The sequence below is a fragment of the Lynx rufus genome, unplaced genomic scaffold (genome assembly GCF_022079265.1).
Source record: "Lynx rufus isolate CCGP_SWC_20201006 ecotype Redwood Valley unplaced genomic scaffold, mLynRuf1.p SCAF_8, whole genome shotgun sequence".
NCBI classification, from domain to species: Eukaryota; Metazoa; Chordata; class Mammalia; order Carnivora; family Felidae; genus Lynx; species Lynx rufus.
In genome coordinates this window covers 17,795,923-17,818,031 of record NW_025814896.1, presented here as the reverse complement: position 1 = coordinate 17,818,031, position 22,109 = coordinate 17,795,923, and the positions used below count along the sequence as shown (strand labels likewise).

The following is a 22,109-nucleotide window of genomic DNA, read 5'->3' as shown; positions in this document are numbered from 1 at the left end:
TTCCATGCTCATGGATTGGAAGAATAAATATTGTCAAAATGTCAATACTACCCAAAGCTATCTACACATTCAATGCAATTCCAATCAAAATTGCACCAGCATTCTTCTTGAAACTAGAACAAGCAATCCTAAAATTCATATGGAACCACAAAAGGCCCCGAATAGCCAAAGTAATTTTGAAGAAGACCAAAGCAGGAGGCATCACAATCCCAGACTTTAGCCTCTACTACAAAGCTGTAATCATCAAGACAGCATGGTATTGGCATAAAAACAGACATATAGACCAATGGAACAGAATAGAGAACCCAGAAATGGACCCACAAACGTATGGCCAACTCATCTTTGACAAAGCAGGAAAGAACATCCAATGGAAAAAAGACAGTCTCTTTAACAAATGGTGCTGGGAGAACTGGACAGCAACATGCAGAAGATTGAAACTAGACCGCTTTCTCACACCATTCACAAAAATAAACTCAAAATGGATAAAGGACCTGAATGTGAGACAGGAAACCATCAAAACCCTAGAGGAGAAAGTAGGAAAAGACCTCTCTGACCAGCCGTAGCAATTTCTTACTTGACACATCCCCAAAGGCAAGGGAATTAAAAGCAAAAATGAACTACTGGGACCTTATGAAGATAAAAAGCTTGGGCACAGCAAAGGAAACAACCAACAAAACTAAAAGGAAACCAACGGAATGGGAAAAAATATTTGCAAATGACATATCGGACAAAGGGCTAGTATCCAAAATCTATAAAGAGCTCACCAAACTCCACACCTGAAAAACAAATAACCCAGTGAAGAAATGGGCAGAAAACATGAATAGACACTTCTCTAAAGAAGACATCCAGATGGCCAACAGGCACATGAAAAGATGCTCAATGTCGCTCCTCATCAGGGAAATACAAATCAACACCACACTCAGATATCACCTCATGCCAGTCAGAGTGGCCAAAATGAACAAATCAGGAGACTATAGATGCTGGAGAGGATGTGGAGAAATGGGAACCCTCTTGCACTGTTGGTGGGAATGCAAATTGATGCAGCCACTCTGGAAAACAGTGTGGAGGTTCCTCAAAAAATTAAAAATAGACCTACCCTATGACCCAGCAATAGCACTGCTAGGAATTTACTCAAGGGATACAGGAGTACTGATGCATAGGGGCACTTGTACCCCAATGTTTATAGCAACACTTTCAACAATAGCCAAATTATGGAAAGAGCCTAAATGTCCATCAACTGACGAATGGATAAAGAAATTGTGGTTTATATACACAATGGAGTACTACGTGGCAATGAGAAAAAATGAAATATGGCCCTTTGTAGCAACGTAGATGGAACTGGAGAGTGTGATGCTAAGTGAAATAAGCCATACAGAGAAAGACAGATACCATATGGTTTCACTCTTATGTGGATCCTGAGAAACTTAACAGGAACCCATGGGGGAGGGGAAGGAAAAAAAAAAGAAAAAAAGGTTAGAGTGGAAGAGAGCCAAAGCATAAGAGACTCTTAAAAACTGAGAACAAACTGAGGGTTGATGGGGGGTGGGAGGGAGGGGAGGGTGGGTGATGGGTATTGAGGAGGGCACCTTTTGGGATGAGCACTGGGTGTTGTATGGAAGCCAATTTGACAATAAACTTCATATATTGAAAAAATAATAATAATAAAGTTTACCAACTGTAAAAAAAAGAAAATAAAGGTGTTCTTCTCCATTTCTTTAGGAAGGTAGTTTAAGAATCAGACCACCACCTTTAATGGAAACTCTCACTTTCGTCCTGTAGACCCAAAAAGCAGCATCGCATCATGGCGAAGGCCGTAGGCTGAGCCAGACTGCCCCAGTTTGTGTCCTGTTCTTGCCATTTCTGGCTGTGTAACCTGGGGCAAGTTGCTTAACCTCTTTGCGGCTCAGTTTCCTTACTTTAAGGTAGGGATAAAATAGTACCTGCTTCATGGGTGTTGTGGCACTTGAAAATATTCACACAGGTAAAGTGCTGAGCAAAGTGGCTGGCACAAAGGTAGTATTACTCTGTGTTTGCTCCTCCCCTGGTCCCTCACATCCTGGAGAACACCAATTTGCTTTTCTGCAGAATCAGGATTATTACTATTTTCCTTGGTGTTTTTGCCTCCATTCTTCCCGAATGGTGTTACACAGCTAGTCATAAAAGCCGTATCTTCCCATAACTTACTGAGTATATTAAATAGCTTTCGACAAGCACCTTCTGATTTCTATGGTAATTTTAAAATCTATCTTGTCCCTGAGGACTCGGGATTCATTCATCCAATAACTTATTTATTGCATGGCTATTCTCTACCTGGCACTGTTCTAGGTGCTTGAAAATACCCAGAAAACAGAAAACAAAACAAAACAAAAAACAACAAAAAAACCCAGACTCCTCAGTGTGCATTCTAGTGAGAGAAGCCAGATACTAAAGTGTATAGTGAAATATGTAGTATGTTAAATGATAAATGCTAACGAGATACGTGAAGCAGAGAAGAGGGACAGAGTGTGGTGCAGGAGGCTTCCAGTTGTTCATAGAATAGTCAAGCAGGATCTTCCTGAAAAGAGACGTTGACTTGAAACAGGTGAAGGAAGGGGCGCCTGGGTGGCGCAGTCGGTTAAGCGTCCGACTTCAGCCAGGTCACGATCTCGCGGTCTGTGAGTTCGAGCCCCGCGTCAGGCTCTGGGCTGATGGCTCGGAGCCTGGAGCCTGTTTCCGATTCTGTGTCTCCCTCTCTCTCTGCCCCTCCCCCGTTCATGCTCTGTCTCTCTCTGTCCCAAAAATAATTAAACGTTGAAACAGGTGAAGGAAGCAACCCTGTTTGTTTAGGGGAAGATCATTCCGAGAAGAAACAGCACCTACAAAGGTGCTGAGGGGGGGGACGCAGCTGGCATATTTGAGTACAATGACTGGATCTGTGTAGTAAGGCCGAGGTAGAAGGAGATGGGGTCTGAGAGGCGACCAGAAGTAGAAGTTGTGGCCACGTGGGGCCCTGCGAGCCACTGCAAGGACGTGGACTTTTAATCTCAGTGATGTGAGAAACCGATGGAGGGTTCTGAGCAGAGGGGTGAGGATATGATTTGCCTGTTGGTTTAACAAGACCGTTCTGTCTGCTAAGCTGAGAAAAGAGTGTAGGGGCTAGAGGGGAAGCTGAAAGATCATTGAAGGACTATTGCAATAGTCCAAGTTGGAGATCACAGTGGCTTGGAACACAGAGCTAGCAGTAGAGACTGTAAGCAATGGTCAAGTTCATGCTATTTACTGAAGGATGAGCCAAGAGAACGTGCTGATAGATGGGATGTGGGGAGTAAGCAGGGCTGCTGCTTTGCACAAAGCAAAGGGGTGCCAACCATAGAGAATCCAGGCTGAAAGGTATTTAGGGCCTCAGGTGTGATAAAAGTAAACAATCAAAGCTTTTGACTCAAGCCACTAATAAAAGGCAGTTGCCATTAACTGAGATGAAGAAGACTGTGGGAAGAATGAGTTTGGGGGTGGATGAGGGATGATCAGGGGGTCAGCTCTAGACGTGTTTAATTCCAGAGACTGATTAGCAATCCAGCTGGACAGGCTGAACAGGCAGTTGCTAAATGACTCTGGAGGGCAGAGGAGAGGTACCAGAGATACCGATGGGGGAAATCAGTGTGTCGTTGGATTGTAAAGTCAAGATAATAGAGAAAACAGGGGGAATCAGTGGGGATCAAGGGTCAACAAACTATGGCTATAGCCAAATGCAACCAGCTGCTTGTTTTATAAGCAAAATTTTACTGGAACACTGGCGCACACATATTCATCTCTACTGTCAGAGTGAGAAATCTGAGATGGAGGTTATAGAGGGAATATAGGTGATTCTAAAACGGCCCCCTGCCCATGAGTAACAGAAATTTTGCAAAGATCCCCTCTTTGGTTTTCTTCTAGTTAACTCCCTTGATTAAAAATCTGCCTGCCATGTCTGATATTGGCCACACACCACCGAGTCTGTACTCTCGGCAGAAAGTAAGTTCGGTGCTTTACATACAGACCTTCATGTAGAACACCCTAAAGGGATTGATGGTATTACCACCCCCAATCCACGGACAGGGACACTGCAGTGCCCAATATGAAAGTAATTTAAGCAGAGCTGGGTAACAAAGTAGTGAACAGAGCCTGGATGTAGCCCAGATCCTTCTGGCTGGAAAGTATTTTCTGAATCAGCCCTTTTTTCCTTATTCCAGTAGATGTGGGTTCAGAACTGCTGAAAGGCAATCTCACTGCCTGTGAGTAGCAAAGCCAGGTCATCTCAGCCCCACACTAAAGTTTGTTTTTTTTTTTTTTGCCACACCACACCATTGCTCCACAGGTCACGATGTCCTTCCAATGAAGCGGACTTACTTTCTTTGGATTCAGCTGGGTCTCCCCTCCCGCTCCCACCACTCTCTCTCATCATGAAAAGACTTCTTGGAGAAAGATTCTTTTTCCGCCTTATCTTCTAATTCTGTGTTACTTTAGTCTTCTTTTTTCTTTATAATTCTTTAATGAGTCCACATATTCCCTTCCCACAATTTCATTTCTTCTTGTATCTAACAGCAAAGAACTTTCCATCCTTCTGACAGAGTTCTACAACAAAGGTTAATTACTTTATAATTTCATTCCCTTAAAAAAAACACACTAAAATTGCTAATTTTAACTGTGCTTCTTGTCAGTAAGTTCATGTAAATTCACTGTAATTAAACCAGATGTTTTCTTGTGCCTAAAAGTCAGGTGGTAATTTAAAGGAAATTTTCATTTCAACATAAAGGGGGACAGAGTGTAATCAAGGAAAGTTTTATACCCTCCTCTCCTCTTCTCCTTTCTTCTCCCCATTTTTCTATCTGGAAAGTGGGGCTGATAATTGTGAACTCTGTGGGTAGCCGTGTAAACAAATCATATAAGAGCTCCGAGCCCTGAAGAGTCAACAGAGGTTTCCTGTCCTGTTTACCTTATCTAGGTCTTTTATTTGTTTTGGGGGGGGGCGGGGCTCTCCATTCCAGGTGCCATATTTGTTGGTTAATTGGTTCATAAAGAGACTCAGAACTTAAGAAAAATCAAAATAATCTGAAAATGGTTTGAAGGCCACCAGAATCTGTTAAGTGCATCTGATGGAGACAAGACAGATTTCCTAGTCTTGGTGAAGGAAAGATATTTTTTTCTGGGTAAATGTTTACATGTTGTCAAATATATCTTTTTAATGGAACTATACAGTGGTATGTTAATAAATGTTTCACAACCAACTTTCCAAGAAAAACAAAAACACCAACAGGTCTGCCAATATCCATGGTGTACATTCCCCACCATGACCAATTTGGAGCAATGAATATGATATCACAGAACTAGGAGGTGGAGACAGAGGCTAATGATTAGCTCTAGCAAGCCACTATGAGTTGGTTTTGAATACAGATAAAATACATCACATATATCCTCTCCTTCTTAAACAGTGTATATAAACAAGATCCTGTGATATGGGGAAGAGGCATGGACTTTGATGTCAAATATTCATTCACTCACCAGACAGTCAATGAGCAACTTACTAGCTGTTTGGCAGGCAACAAACGTGTGTGTGTATGTGTGTGTGTGTGTGTACACATATGTGAACACACACAGTATTTCAGATGATGATGAATGGCACAGAAAAAAATTAAGCACAGAGAGTGTTGGGGAGGTTTTGGTTAGGTTACAGGATTACCTAATAGATGGTCAGAGAAAAAATTATGGGTAAGATTTTGGGATGCATTTATTTGTTCTGCCACTTGTTGTGTGGCAACCTCAGACAGGTTCCTTGAACTCCCTGAACCATGATCATATCAATAAACACCTTCATCAAAGGATTCGGCAACTCACTGTAGGAATGAAGGATATCAGCACAACACCTAGGTCAACACAAGCATTCAAAAACCACAACTGCATTTCTCCTTACCTTTTATACTATCTCAAGGCCATCTTTGTAAAACTCTAAAATGTACTGAGCTCTAATTAAACGATGTGTTCAGACTTGCTAAGATGTGCATAGCTTTACACCCTTCCACTAAATGACTCTGGACTGTTATTTATTGCCTTGCTGTTATTGCCTTTTATCCTTTTGTCACTTCCCTCTTCTCGATTTCATGTGCTGCATGTTGTTACTATACATGCACCTGTCCCTAGCAACATACAGCGTCCTTCTAGTTTCCGATGACCTGAGGAATGAGATAATAAGATGTCTACAAATGCACACAAAATACAGGCACTCATTCCCAAGACATGTCAGTCTTTCCTATAATGCAAGTACATTTACCATATTATATGAAATAATATATGTATTATATGTGATTAATCATATTATATATAGATTATATTAATATAGTATGTACATATTAATTATAATCAACTATATTTTATACACTTATTATAAATTATATGGGAGCCTACAATTCCTTACTGCAAAGTAGGAGAAACAATACTGTTTGCTTGTTTTCTCACATTTGGTGTTAAGAGAAATGCATCTACATTGCTAGCGAAAATGTAAAATAATACAACTTCTGAGGAGGAGTATCCGTCAACATCTAACAAAACTGCGTGTTTTTTTACCCTTTGACTCCAGCAAACCCACGTGCAGGAATTTACCATGAAAATACAACTCCACAGATACCAAAGTAAGTGCAAGGCTATTTGCTGTAGTATTACTTTTCATAGCAAGTAATGGGAATAACCTAAGTGTCCATAGGATGCTGCTTGAACAAACCATGTCATATGCACATAAAAGAGTCTCCTACAGCCATCAAAAAGAATAACACAAATCTGTACAAACAAATATGGAGTGATTTCCAGAGTATACTAAGTGAACAAAGCCACATGATGTGGAGCGCATCTGTTTTGCTATCTTTTATATAAAAATAAGAGGAATAATTTTTACCTTTTGTGCAAAATGAACTATAAGAAAACTATATCTGAAATGAATAAAAATGGTGGCCTTGGGGGTGTGGACATGAACAGTGTGAAAGAGAGATAGTGGCAATATCTCTGAGCATACACTTCTGCAGTTTTGACTTTTGAACCACGTGTCTATTTTGACTTTAAAAAATAAAATTAAATAAAAAGGATGGGGAGAAGCGAGCCTTAAAATGGAAACAAATGAGCCTAAATGGGCCTCAAATTGATAATATAACCACAAAGAGAAAAGACGAAGCCTTTAAACACTGCATTTTGGCTGCTGAAGGAGAGAAAAGCTGAAAAGAAAATCTTTAACCTAATAAAGTTGCTTTCTTGTTTTTAGGGGGATTGGTACCGTACTTCTGAAACTGTTTTAAATTTTTTTTTTTCCAACGTTTATTTATTTTTGGGACAGAGAGAGACAGAGCATGAACGGGGGAGGGGCAGAGAGAGAGGGAGACACAGAATCGGAAACAGGCTCCAGGCTCCGAGCCATCAGCCCAGAGCCTGACGCGGGGCTCGAACTCACGGACCGCGAGATCGTGACCTGGCTGATGTCGGACGCTTAACCGACTGCGCCACCCAGGCGCCCCTGAAACTGTTTTATATGTTTTGTAGGAAGAAGCAAATGGAGAAATGTGTGGATGTTGGGAACCAGAGTTCTCACAGTGGGAGGAAGGAGAGATCTGTATAGAATGAGGGTGAACACAGAGGAATGAATCCTGAGGTGATATGAATCAGTATGACTTTGTGATTTAAAACAGATAAATTATATTCCTCAGTTCTACCTACTTGAAAAGTCTAGAGGCGGTAACACCCCATCGATCACAGCTAAGATGTATATCTTAGTGCCAAAATACCACTCCCCACTGAAAGCAACCAGAAATCCTTAGATAAGTGGTTGACTTCAGGTCTGGGGCAGAGATATTACAAGGGTGGTCTAGAATATTTTGTTATGCCAGAAGCAAGGAAGACTAATGAGAACATGTCAAAAGAACCTAGGAGCCAATCTGAAGGGACTCCCACTAGCCACAGATGAGATAACGTGAGCACCAAAGAGAATTATAAGTAGTGCTGGACTTTAATACAGAGTCAAAAAAAAATGGGGGGGGATCTCTGAGTCAGTAGGGATACTAAAAATGGGGAGGGAGATGGGGAGAGAAAACCCTTCTATAAAGAAGAATGCTAATTAATACATGTAGAGGGAAGGACAGATTTAAAATTCACTCTTTTGGAAATACTAATGTAACTGATTCAGGCGAGGATTGTCAGGGAGGCTAAGACCGCTGGGTGAAAAGTGTGTGGGGAACTGGGTAGTCAACAGACCTCACAGGGCCACTACACAGATTGGCTGATTTACAAAGGGACAAGGACCACACTTAGAGTAGAGGGACCTATGTATGTGAGCAAATGCAGCATGTCAGGGGCTTTCTGACATTATGTAAGTCTTGATATGATACAGTGAAAAGTATGCATCACCAACTCATGGGGCATTTTTGCCAAAAATGTCTCATTTTCTGACTTTGTCACATAAAATCATGCTTAGCATTATTGGAAATGTGAATATGGATTATTTGTTTACTTGGTTATTTTTAAATTAATGCTAAATTTCTAAGATGTCCTATAGTGTTGTGGCTATGTAGGAGAATGTCCTTACCCTTAGGTAACGTATGCTCTCAAACAGTTGAGAGATCAGATGTTGGGACTTCTGCAATTTACTTTTATTTTTTAATTTTTATTATTACTTAAATGTACTTATTTTTGAGAGTTCATGAGCAGGGGAGGTACAGAGAGAGAGAGAGAGAGAGAGAGAGAGAGAGAGGAGACAGAGGATCCAAAGCAGACTCTGTACTGACGGCAGTGAGCTCAATGAGGGGTTTGAACCCACGAACCATGAGATCATGACCTAAGCTGAAGTCGGAAGCTCAACCAGCTGAGCCACCCAGACGCCCCTGCAATTTACTTTTAAATACTTAAAAATATTATGTATTTTTATGTGTGATATCTCCATGTCAAACATACCATACATACATATGAATAAGAAAATGTAGCACAGTGTTAACAAATACTAGATCTAGGCAAAGGGTTCACAGGTCTCCTTTGTCCTACTCTTAATTTTTCTACAGCCTTGAAACACTGCAAAATAAAATCTCAGGTATAAGTCACCACGCACAATACACCTATTAGTGCCTAGCACAGGGTAGGTACTCAATAAATGGTAACCAAAGTGAGGCCATCATCAAACCGATTTTATCTTTAAAGGCCTCATATATTCCATTTCATAATTGCAACTACGGTCTGGGGAAAGGCAGAGAAGCAAGCATTAAACAAGCGAGTCATGGTTTTACCTGAGTCATCTGTGGAAACAGGGAAAGTAAAGAACCCATTTGGTCTCCTACCTACTTCCTAACTGATGCAACAGGGCTCGGCAGCCACGGCTTCTTTCACAGCCGCGGATCACTTCATAGGCCCTCAAAGGCACTGGGGGGCTGAAATTACAAATTCTGCAAATTCCCCGGAAGACAATTTTGAAGCACAGACCAAAGCAGCACGAATCCAGTCAGCTCAATCCGAGACGCTGCTCTTTGCCTCTGTGAGAGGGGTTTCACTTAATCAACCAGAGCCATGATCTATCCGGTTTGTCCTTGAGGTGAATGAGCTCCCAGCAACGGAAAGGGTGCTTCTTTCCTCCTGAGGAGGAAAGGAACCTGATTCTGGCACATAGAGGGGCCTACTATCTTCTGAGGTCTTCCTTCAGCACAGTGGTTCCTGAGGTGGGGCCTCAGGATGGCTCTAAGACTGAGGACCAAGTCTTGGGTGTTGGTGTTTTTAATATGATAATGTCCACACGTCTCTGTAGAACAGGAATTGATGTTTTATTAATGGTGCTTAATTAAAGTTTAATTTCAAAGCATTGCTGCTCTCGAGTTATTTTGATAAAGGCTTTGTGATATTTTCCCCCACCCCTGGTGACAGGAAGGAGAAAGGGAGAGGTTGAGGCATGGCTTAAAGATGGGACTTGGGATTTCCTGTTGTAGATGTAGGTAATCCTCCAAAAGCAGCCTGAGGCATGAAGAGCATCCTGGAAAACATACCCTGAGCTGCTCCTGGGCCAAACCCTCTCATCTAGGTTGAGTCTTGAATTTTCAAGCTGAGTTTCAACGGTGGTGGCTCCTCCTTAACAACAACTTGCTCCTGAACCTCCCTTCCTGCCCTGGTTCTGCTTTTCAGATCAGGCACTGACCAGATCACCACTCCTTGAGAGCCTAGGTCATACTTTCACCAACCAACTGGGAGTGCGTGTCGAGAGTTCTAGAGAGGATTCCTAGGGCAGATTAAAGGTCTCTCGGTTGCTTGTGCTTTGGGATCTTTTGTCAGACATATTTTTTTTTTTCTGTGACTTAATCCAAATGTGGCAGCCACATTCATTGGAAACCTACAATCTGCTGAACATTATTCCAGTTTCTTTATGTACCACTCCTTTCAATGAGCACAAAAAGCCATCAGGTGGCCACTACTTCTATCTCCATCTGACAGGTGAGGAAACCAAGGCACTGAGAGGGTAAGCAGCTCGTCCCAGGGGTGGTCCTCCAGAGCTCACCTTCTGTTGCAGCTCATCCTTGTACCTGCTGGAGGAGGGGCTGTGCGTTTCTGAAACAACAGAGCCATCCAGGAAAGGGCCGGCAGCTTCACCTGGAGCCCAACCCAGGGCCGCAGATCCTGAGCTGCAGACAGAAGCCCAGAGGAGACGCCCACCCCTCCACTGGGGGTTGCATGAGAAGGGGTTCACAGGAAGCATACACTCAGGTCATCGGACAAGGTTGGTCCAGGGGAGACTGGGTCCACAGTGGACTGAGGTTCAATGCAAGGCAGGAAGGTGGGGGCAAGGCGACAGAGGCTGGGTCTCCGCTGCAGCTACTACCCAGAAAAGCAGTCTGCTGGAGTTGCAAAGAGTCGTTGTGATGATGAGTTTAAAAGGGGGGTCACAAAGGGTTTGCAAGTAGGTGGACTGTGTAAAATGTCCAGTTGTAAGATGGGACTTGGGGAAAGGAGAATTGGGGAACAAGATGTGCAGAGGCTGGCAGTTTCCTCTGTGTCTTTAGGGGACACTGCAGCTGAGGATGTGAGTCTGGACCCCAGCAGGGGCCACCACTCTGGGTCCTTGGCCTTGCTTATGTGAAACAAGAGTGCCAAGTGGGACTGCATGCAAGAGGCTCTGCCTAGAGGTCCTGAGGCCCACCTGGGTCAAGTGGAGGTACCTGCCTCATGTGGCTGACAATGACAGGGCTCTGATCCCACTCCTTCTGACCCCTTTGTACCATCTTTGTGCCCATGGCCTTCTGTCTGCATGTGAAGACTGCCAACACTTCCTGAGATTTCCTTCCCAGTCGTCCCTTTGCATCCCAGCCCCAACCATGCTGGCTGCTCCCTTCCCTGATCAGGGGCAAGAGTGATGCATGGCCTGCCCTGCAGACGAGGTCACAGTCCCCTTTGCTGGATGTGGCTTAAAGCTCTACCAAGTGTGATTCCAAGGAACTAACTAAAGATGCCCCACAAGGCCAGAGACAGCTTGGCTGGAAGGAAAACTGAAACACAGCTGTTGAAAAGTGCTTTTTAGAGAAGTCCTAGAAGCAGCAAGTTCTGTACTCCCCTAAGTAAGGTAACTGTTGCAGTGGAGTTACATGCAAAATGCAGGGGGGGCGGGTCAGGGAAGGAACACCCAAGTCAGCTTGGGGCAGTCAGGGAAAGCTTCCTGGAGGAAGGAGCATGTTGAAGATGAACAGAGCCTGTCCCACAGACATGGAGGGATGGGACAGGACAGGACAGAATGACAGAGGGTGGGAAAAGTGCTGTGTTCTAGGAGTTACACGTGGCTCTGTGTTCCTGGAGTCTTGAGGTAAGAGGCATGTGGGGAGAGAAATCACACAGATTCATTAGAACCTTGTGTGTGTGGGGGGGGGGGTGGGGGGAGTGATGGGGGGTGAAATGGAGGCTCCCAGGCTGACTTCGGGTCTTTATTTTTACTTACTGGATGTAGTTCACTGAGATGAGGAACACAGAGTGAGAAATCAATACAGAAGGGGAGATTGGTTCATTTTCGGATACTTTGAATTTGTGATGCCTGTAGGATATCCGGGTGAGTACTTGGGTCTGGGTGCATCCAATGCGTGTGCTAAGTAACTTATATGCATTATTATTATTATTATTATTTGTAACTCTTGGAGATTCTAGAGTTGTCTGACTCCCAGATTCAACGCACTTAATACAACTCAACAATGCCTCTCTGGAGGCACCGGTGTGGTTAAACACTGGACCTAGAAGGTGCCGTAAAGTGAGAAGAGGGATGGGGGTGCTGAAGGGTCAAAGCTGAGTGCACAGCTGTGTCTATGGAAACAGCACCCCCTGGAGTTGTGCAATGCACAGCCTATGTGGGTCTTCATGGAAGACCTTGGAGAAGAGGCAGACATAGAGGAGGAAATTAAAGGGAAAACAAACAGGAAAACAAGCACCTCATCACTGATAGGCGTGGCCCCGTGACAGGTTCTGCACACCCCACTCCCAAGGAGGCAGCCGCCCTCACTCACCGTCCTCCTCTGTTTGCACCACCAACTCCTCACTCTCCACCCGGCCCTCGGGGTTGGACAGCAGGAGCCGCAGCCGGATGGTCATGAAGGGGCGCAGGCCTCGCAGGGTATAGTGGGACGAGGTCTGGATGACCTCTTCAGCCTCGTACTGCTGCTGGTTGAACACGTACTGGTACTGCACTGTGAGGTTGTAGCTGTGACAGCGGGTCACTGCGTAGCCAAAGGGTTCCCACTGCAGGGTCAGCTGCCGGGCGCGGATGTCCACAATCTCCACGTTCTGCGGGCCGTGCACAGGGTCTGCAAGACACGCGTGCAAGACACAAGGGCTTTGAGAGTGTCAGGAAGCGGGCAGTGGGTGTCGTGCTCAAACGGGGGAATAGCCCTCCAAACTTATCCCAGCCACTGCCTGCATGATTTTTGCCATAGAGCGTGCAGTTTAATTAACATTTTTCTGTCAAACTCTTTTTTTCTTACTTAAATGCATGCATCTAAAAGATAACACTTGCCATACAGAATCGTTAACCGTCAAAAATAAAAAACACCACAAAATTGTTACATTCTTGAAGGTTCATCAGGGTACTCCCGAAAACCACCCTGGGTACCATCAACGGCACACACAACGCTCCAGGGATGCACTAATTTAGACGGTTGCTGGAGTTCTGATCTGCCTTATATTTAATCCAGCCACATCCTCTCCCCTTGGGAAATCAGTCCCCTCTCTCCGGTTAACTGCACTGAGATGTACAGGCTGGAGATTCAGCCACATGCTTGGCACGCAGCACTCAATCTGTCCACATGGTCACAGGTACCGCTGACTTCTTGCCATTTCCCCTCTTTCCACTGACAACACAACTCATTATTTCCTAGGCTCCTATGACAGCCCTCGACCTCCTTTCTCTCCTCTCTACTTCTTTCCAAACAGGCCCCTCCAGAGACATCATTCTGCAAGCAAATACGGTCATGACTTCACACACTAATGCTGTGTCCCACGCCATCCTTCCCCATATGGTCCCAGACCCCCATATATAACATTCACTGTCATATTTTATTACAAATATTCCGTTTACACTTCATGCAGGCATTTTTTGTAAAAAATGGTTCATAACAAATGAAACACTTAAAAAAATCCCCACATGTGCAGCTCATTCTATAAAGCTTAGGCATTTCTTACAACAGAAACATAACTTCTTTTGTGATGAGCATCCCCATAAGTTCTTGTGTTGAATATCTTAGCTGGAAGTAGTTAAGCACAGACTAGAGATTTATTCAGTATCTTCCCTCCACACTACTTTAGGACTTGACCAAATTCTGTAATTTCTTTGGGTCCATTTTTTATTTCATTTATAAAATGGTGATAGTAACAAGTAGCCACCCTTGCTGGTGGCTAGCGGGGGGCTAAATGAAATGTTGCTTAAAGAGCAGTTAGAATTGTACCTGGAACTTAATAACCACTCAAAATATGGTGGTTTTTCTTTTGCAGCGATAGGAACAGTGGGAAAAGAAAAAATAATAAGGATGCGTATGCTGTCTCTACTCTGAAAGTCTTCTACGTGGTAGTGCTGGGCAGCATCCTTCTCCAAAAATGATGGATTCTATCATCCCTCTGGTCCTCTCAGAGCATTTAGGGGTAAGGTTGCCCCTGTGCCAATGTAGCAGTAAGAAAGAAGGCAGGACTCAATGAAAGCTGATTTCCTGGATCTGTCCCTGTGGGGAAAATGTCCTGTGACTTGTATCAGAGCCTTGCCAAGGAACATACTTCAAAGCAGTCTTCTTTTAAAAAGGATGCCCAGAAATGTCAGGGAGCCAGGAAAACCGGTCCGGACCTGCTCACGCACTGCTGGGGACAGTGAGCAGCCTGGCTCTGGAAAGACTGAGGAGTTCACGGTCACTCATGCAGCCCAATTATTCATGTTCACAGGTCCTTTGTGTAAAAGAGAGGCGGCATTCCAAAAGCAAACGGGTGACTTTGAAAATGTGACACTGAACAAGCTGTTGCTGAGGGTCCATTGTGCTGACACCACACAGAATAGAAGGTGAAAGTGTGGTCCCCATAGTGCGGGGGGGGCAGTTATGATCTGGTTTGGTCGCCTGGTTTAACAAGTCCTGATGGCGTCAGAACCAATGTACAGGCACAGGGTGAGCCAAAAGCTACTTGCCGGGGAGGTCTGTGCATTCCCACCAGCCTGGCTCAGCCAGAGCCTTTCTGCAAGTCCAGATCCTGGAACTCTCCTGGCAGGGAAGCCCCCCAACCCTGCTTAGGACCCCATGACACTCCTCCTCTGGGTGTGCCTTCAAAACGGATGCCACACCCCAGTCAGGTAATCGCTCTCACAGCTCTCTCACCTCATCTTAGAATGAGTACAGGGATATTTAAGACCCTTTTAAATCCAAGACTCGTCCATTTTGTTAAACAACTTTAAATGTACCACAGTCCACATTAAATATTTTTTGGAATCTCCAGTGTGCCCCTGCAGCACAAATGAGACAATAAAAACAAAACACCTACTTGATGGCCAGCAGCCATGGTGCTGGGTTCTATCACCTGCATCATCTTGTGACTCTGGAAGGGAGGGGCTGACTGCTAGCCCCACTTTACAGTGGAATAAACTGAGGCCAGAGAGGTCTAGGAATGTGTGCAGAGCAGCAACAAGACCAGCAAGTGGCAACGTGGGGTTATGAACTTGTGTCTACCTGACCACATGCCTAGTGTGCAAAGTCAGAAGACGTGCACAACCAGGAGGGTCTGGAAAGAGAGCACAGGTGCTTTGTGTGCCCCCAAGGGAAATGGACCCTGCCTCTCCCACCTCTCTGGCTCTGAGGGTGGTCTTCCCCTCCCTGCTGGAGTTGGGCAACAGTCTCTCCTGCTTTCGCTCCCTGTTCACTTTGCCTCCTCTGTGAAGACGTCCTTGCTGAGTCCCTGGGCAGAGTACAGTGCCTGTGTCTTTCTCCTCCTATTAACTGTTCCCTTCCATACTCATCATTTTCCACTGTGGCAGCTTTTTAAAAGTTGGCCCTGCCCACTAGAAGGTAAGCCCCGTGAGAGCAGCGAGGTCTGCTGGCCCCTGCAGCCCAAGCCCCGCCCAGAGACGCACTTGGGAGGGCCCCAGGGAGTCTCAGGCCAATGGACGCTGCATTCTGTAGACCCCATGGCCATCAGTGAGGAAGGCATCTCTAGTCTCGTCTGCGAGGAAAACAAGCTCCGTGAGTGGAAATGACTGAAAAGCCGCATAGCGAGTGCACAGCTGAGGTTTGAAGCCCCTGAGGGTCCAGTGCCTCCACGTGTGCTGCACCGGGATACCACGGGGCACTGAGACCAGGGAAAGGCACCAACGTGGGCACCCCACAGTCAGCAGGGACCCGGGGAGGATGCTGGGAGGAGGCCAAGAACTGTAAGGCAGAAATGCTGGGCCCTCAGGAGCCGGGGACCCACTGGAGAGGGTGGGGCGGGACTCCATCACACTCAGAGCTGAGTTGCCCACTGGCCTGTCTTTGCACCTCTGCTCTCCAGCTTCTCCAGAATCCTCCCCACAGCTCACCTGTGCAGGTAGGCGCTCAAAGCACCTTTCTGCTCCTCTTAAAGGAAGGAGCCGGCAGAGGCGCCTTTTCAAAGAGGGCAAGGGATGGTGCGAGCCTGCCACACAGCAGAGACTCCCTCCAGAGCGGGAAGGTCAGGGCGCTGGGAAAGTCACTTGCCTCCTCTGAAGCACATGCCACTGTCACCAGACAGGCCGCGGGGAACAGCAGAGCGGGCAGAGCACGGCGTGAAGCCAGACTCTGGTGCTCACTAGCTGTGTGACCTTGGGCAAGGGTACTTCATCTCTGAGCCTCCGTTTCCTCTTCTATAAAGTGGAAATTATTGCGCGAATCTCAGAGGGCCGTTAATGAGTATAAAATGAGCTGTAAAGGGAGAGAGAAAATTGCCTCTAACAGTGGGCATTCCTCTTAGAGAAAATGGCCTTTCTTGGAGAAATGCCTTAAGAAGTGTATTTGAGGGGCGCCTGGGTGGCTCAGTCAGTTAAGCGTCCGACTTCAGCTCAGGTCACGATCTTGCGGTCCGTGAGTTCGAGCCCCGCGTCGGGCTCTGGGCTGATGGCTCAGAGTCTGGAGCCTGCTTCCCATTCTGTGTCTCCCTCTCTCTCTGCCCCTCCCCCGTTCATGTTCTGTCTCTCTCTGTCTCAAAAATAAATAAAAAACGTTAAAAAAAATTTTTTTTTAAAAAGAAGTGTATTTGAAGCAGAAGCTGGATTCCCAGGGCCGTGGGATCAGCTGGGCTCAGCCTTCAGAGGAAGAGAAAAATGACTCCACTTGTTGCTGGCATTGAACAGGAAAGGATGTGGGCAAACAAGACGGCAGAATGACACCTGGAGCCCAGTGTGACAGTTCCCCGTGTGACTCCTAGCTCAACAAGGTCCTCAAAATTCACAGAAAGGGCTGAGATCTCCATGCCTCCCTTGGTCCAATGAAACACCACTTGAGAACAAACACAGGGAGCAGAGACAGAGGGGACTTGGGAAATATGGCCACGTGTGTTACTGGTACCCTGAGGTCCCCAGAGCACAGAAATTACAAATCTCAAGGAAAGCTCAGCTCCTGTGCGCAAGGCAAGAAGACCTCTGACAGACGTGTGGGTGAAAGAGTTTTGTAAGTTCAAGAACTACCATTCTAGAAAGGGAAAGACAGTGGCTCCTGATCATATAGTAACTCTGGGCTAGGTACCTGCAACTCTCTGGCATAGAAAATCCAGGTCAACGAAGGGATGTGCCTTACCCAGGGCCACACAGCCAAGTCCCCAGCTCTGGGCTCGTACAGCACTTCGCACAGGTGTCCAGCCCACTCAGCATTTGCCATGTTTTCTAGGAACTGCTTGTTCATTTATCTGTCACTCCTCCCAGGCTGCCAGGGACCACATTCTGTTTGTCCAGTAACCCCAACACATGGTAGAGGGGCTGTCGAGGGGCCAGTTCATGTTTATTAAACTGAGATGAACAGATGGTGACCTGTTCTTGGGAACTGAACTCGGACCCAGTTCTTGGGAACTGACTCCACGGTCCCAGTTTCATCCCCTCTGCGACGTCCCTGAGTCTTTAAGGTGGACATGTTTATTTTTGCATTCAAGCAAAACAATGTCCTGAAATCCGACACAAGGAAAACTAGTTTTCAAAATGTATGATAGAAGCATTCATGCCTTCAATCCAACCCCTCCCCCGCCAAACCTCAGCCTCCAAACCCAGCTTCTGCTCTGATAATTGCCTGTAGCAGGGAGAGTCTTGGGTTTACACTCAATTCGGTGCAAATAAGTTGGAAATTGCTGAGAAAGCCTTGTGTGTGCAGTGGAGATTGCTTTGTTGAATTTACATTCCCCGTGTAAATATGTCCAAGCGTAGAGGCCTAGGGTTTCTGCCACCAAAAACCACACCCATATGACCTTCTTAAGTAACAGCTTCCAGGCCTATGGGAAGACAAATAGTGGGGAGAGAATGTGGTTTGTCTGGGAAGCTGGGACATCTTCCTCTGATGAAAAATCAAAGTGGCTTGGCCTCTGGGTACTCTGTCTCTCTGCTTTTAGACCTGGCAACAGGAGCCCTGTCCTGAACCCTGTGCATTAAGGAGGCCACGCTGGCCGTCTTCGGCATGTGCCCTCCCCCGGCGCAGGAGTCAGGGGGTCAAAGCATCCACCTGGTGCCTGTGCTTCCTATTTTGGACCAGGCTCCAGGAACCCAGAATTCCCTGCCCCAAACTCACTTCCAGGACCTTCGGGAACCTCCTGGTTCCGCCTTTCCACAATCAGACCATATCCCGTGTATGTGCATCCCTAGGCCCAAGGGGTAACCAAAGAACGGCTGTTTGGGGGAGGGTAGTGGGCAGAATTTGGACATGAGGAATAAAGTCTCCATCCATGGTGCATGAGGCTCTTTGGGGGAGGGACAGAGTAAGAGGAAAGGGGAGGAAGAGGACCACAAGGTTCTATTTGTTCTTGCTCCAGACTCATTTGTGTTCTTGCATAGGTTAGGGCCGGGGTGTATGTGTGTGCGTGAGTCTGTGTGTGACTGACTGACTCATGCCTACAGAAGCTTTCTCACTCCTGCAGCTGCCTCTGGAAGGCACGCTGGTCCTCCTGACCTCTGATCACTTCTCCCCGTTTGCACATTAGATCTTACTCAAGTTCTATTTCTTCAAGTATCATTTTCTCCCTAATACCTGAGCCCGAGCTGCAACCTGTACCCTCCCACCTCCAAATTCCTCTCCTCACTTCCCACTGCTCACTCCCTACATTGTGCTGGGAAAGGCGAGTACCACATCCTGAATCCTCTCATCCCTCCCTGCTCTTGCCCATGCTCTTCCCTCTGCGTGGGGGGCCACTGGCAAATCCCTAGCCAATACACTCAAGGCCCAGCTCCAGTACCAGCCTTTCCTTGTAACTTCCTCCAAAAGCCCTCCTGGCCCAGGCACAATGAATACTCCCATCATGTTTCCTTTAGCATATTAGCACATGTCCTCCATAGCCCTTATCAAACAGCAGGTGAGTCGTTTATAGCTTTGGTTCATGTTCACCTCATCTGCTAACTTGTGAGCCCCGAGATCTCTTCATTTTCATAACTGGGACACACGGCTGCTTAATAAATAAATTAAGGAATGAGTAAATACACAGAGGAAGTGATGACTGAAGACCTCCACACTGCGGGGGGGAGGGGAGCGGGGAAGAGGTGAAGGGGTGAATCAGGGCTCTCTTTACACTCCACTTGCGAAGGGTAGTCATGCGGGTAAGACAGAATTTCAGGCTTTTTTTTGTTCTAGGCGGGCCTGGCTTCCACTCCTGCTGTCAAAGGCAATAGCTGTAGACTCTCCTAATGACCTTAATCAAGGCAGAACATCTTATTAAAAAAAGAGCAGCAAAGCAGATTTCCAAATCATGAATTTTCTATGTATTCATCTTAGCCTGTGGAGTTGGCTGTAACATATGTACCGTTCAAAGTTGAACCTACATTGAGATAATTTGGGGCATGGGGCTGAAAATGTGGAGGTGGATAGCTTGTATGTAAAATTAATTTTTTATCCATTTGGAGATGCAATTCGAGTTCCTTTCAAATTAAATTGCAACGAAGTCCTAGGCAGCTGGAAACATTATTGCTGGCATAATTTGATGCTGGAAGAGCAGTAATACGTTGACAGATATTTCGATGTGACCATTAATTTGCAATTTCTGCATGGAAATGATACACAGAGGGAGAAAAAGGTAAAAGGAACAAAATTAAAATCCATCTTCCTTCCGGCATTATCCAAACCCACTCTCTTGCTTACTTTCCACCACTTCCTTTAATTTATTGCTGATGTTTGGTGGACAAGAATTTGTTGACTTATTACCACAGACATCTTGCAAAAGGAGGCAAGGACAGGAAGCCAGAGGCTTCACTGGAGAACGCTGGTGCCCTCACAATCGAGGGTCACTGGGTCCTACCTATCCTGATAAATAGAATCCTGCACCACTGGAATAGGTTACCAGTGAGAAGGTGATTCAGTTGCTATCCTCTTGTAGCGATGAAATAAAGAAGGTAATTCATTTATGTGTTCACTGGCTCATTAATTAATGAAAAACTACTCGAGCACTGGAGACTACGGCATAATGAAAACAACACTGGCTCTGCTAACACCTGGACCTAAAGCAAATCACTGTCTCATCTGCATCCATGCTGCAGTTTTTCATGCGTAAAACATGGGTGATACTCTGCCTTTCAGAGAAGGGGAACTAAGGAGACAGCCTCCACCAAACTCTTGGATGGTACTTGACACGGCTGTATTCCCTCAAAGGCAGCTCCCACCGCCAGAAGGGAGGCAGGTAGAGGAGACATGGAGATAGGAGTTCTGTAGGTTACTGGCCTAGTTCCCATGGCTTCATGCTTTTGACCAACTGTGGTTTGGAGCTGCCAAGCTCCCATTAATGCATGTGCAGATGCTGCTGTATCTATTCCTTATTTCTGCAACACATATGGAACCTTTGCGATGGGACAGGTGTGAGGGATGCATGAGAGTAAGACAGGTACTTTCCCATGAGACTCATGCTCTAAAAGGAGATGCAGACCCAAGTGTGAGGAATGGAATGATGAAGACTGAAGCACCCTTTTTTTGAGAGAGAGAAAGGGCGGGGGGGGGGGACTTTAAGCAGTTTCCATGCCCAGCACAGACCCCAACGCGGGGTTCAATCCCCTGACCTTGAGATCATGACCTGAGACAAAACCAAGAGGTGGACACTTGAGCGACTGAGCCACCCAGGCGCCTCTTGGATCACCTTCTTGCACGGGAAGTGCTGCTTTCCAGGTAGCACAAGGCAGAAAGACACAGCCTCATACTAGAAACTCATCTGAGCCTATTTAATCATGATTCGTGCACAACCCTTACATCCTTTCTTATAGACACCAGAAGCCACCAAAGAAATGTGAGGTGAGTGAAGGTTAATGATTCCCCCCGCAACTGCATTATTAGGTTGTAATAAAAGCAAGCCTCAGGCCAAATTCTACTATGTCAATGACCACTTATTACACAAATGTTTATTAGCAAGCAGACACAGAACAGGTCAAACCATCTATTCTGTAAAGTGCAACGAAGTCTCAGAAATCTGTCCTTGCAGAAGTTGGCAAACATTTTTCAGGCAGACAGACCATACGCATACACATGGGTGTGGCTGTTTCAATAAAAGTTTATTTGCAAAAACAGCCAACACCAGAGCTCTAGTTTGCCTGCTTCTGTTCCAGGGGCAAAATCAATTACCATTACAGTCACATTAGGAAACCCGGAATCCTCCTGATCCAATGGGTAACTAGGACTGGTTAGGAATCAATCATCCCTAAGGTTAAAGGCTAGAAGTCTTACTGGGTGCTTCTTCATTATGTATGTCTGGAAAGAGCTTTAAAAATATTTTGGCCAACTCACATATTTTGAATACCTTCAATTTCAGCAATTAGAGTCCACTCATAATATTATTAAGCTAGGCAACAGGTCTCTGATTTTAACCACAACGAGCAATTTCTGACATTTCATAGGCTCATTAACAAAATGAGGGTTGATGATCAAGCTATGGTATCAGAAACACCTGGGCCATGTAGCATGGTCTCTGAAGTAGCAGCTTCTTGACAGGGAAACCAGCAGACCTTCCATGGCCCGCTGACTGGAAGGCTGAAAGCCCCGGGTTTGACTTGTAACTATAGCTTAACGCAGAACTCACCCACAACATTCCACTGTTAGATATTTGAGACTAAATCACCAACAATGTAACGTACAGTCTAGAAGCCAAGAAGGTTGTCTTGAAAGAGGGAGCCTTGGGCAAATGAGGAAGACAATTTAACCAGGTAAAGGTTCAAGGTACGGGAGGATGGGGGAGGGGGGCTACAGAGAGAGAAGATTAAACCCCAGGCAAAGGAGACAGCACATTTAAAGTTCAGGAGACAAGAACAAAGGAGAAAACGGTCATGAGGATGAGAACAGTGATCCCCCCCCCCCCCCGCCATCCCGCACACATGCACACCCCTACACAGTGACGAGTTAGGCCAGTCTAGATGTTAAGCATTGTAACAGTCCCTCATACCATTCCTAAGAAGTGAGAGTAACAACTGA

At 45.8% G+C, this 22,109-nt stretch overlaps 1 protein-coding gene across 1 annotated transcript in view; it reads right to left on the bottom strand.

Moving 5' to 3' along the window:
- PTPRT (protein tyrosine phosphatase receptor type T) overlaps positions 1–22,109 on the bottom strand; it is a 787,404-nt gene that overhangs the window by 390,867 nt on the left and 374,428 nt on the right. The window contains exon 8 of the mRNA XM_047069145.1: positions 12,504–12,800. Coding sequence (XP_046925101.1) covers positions 12,504–12,800 — 297 coding nt within the window. The remainder of the gene's footprint in view (positions 1–12,503; positions 12,801–22,109) is intronic.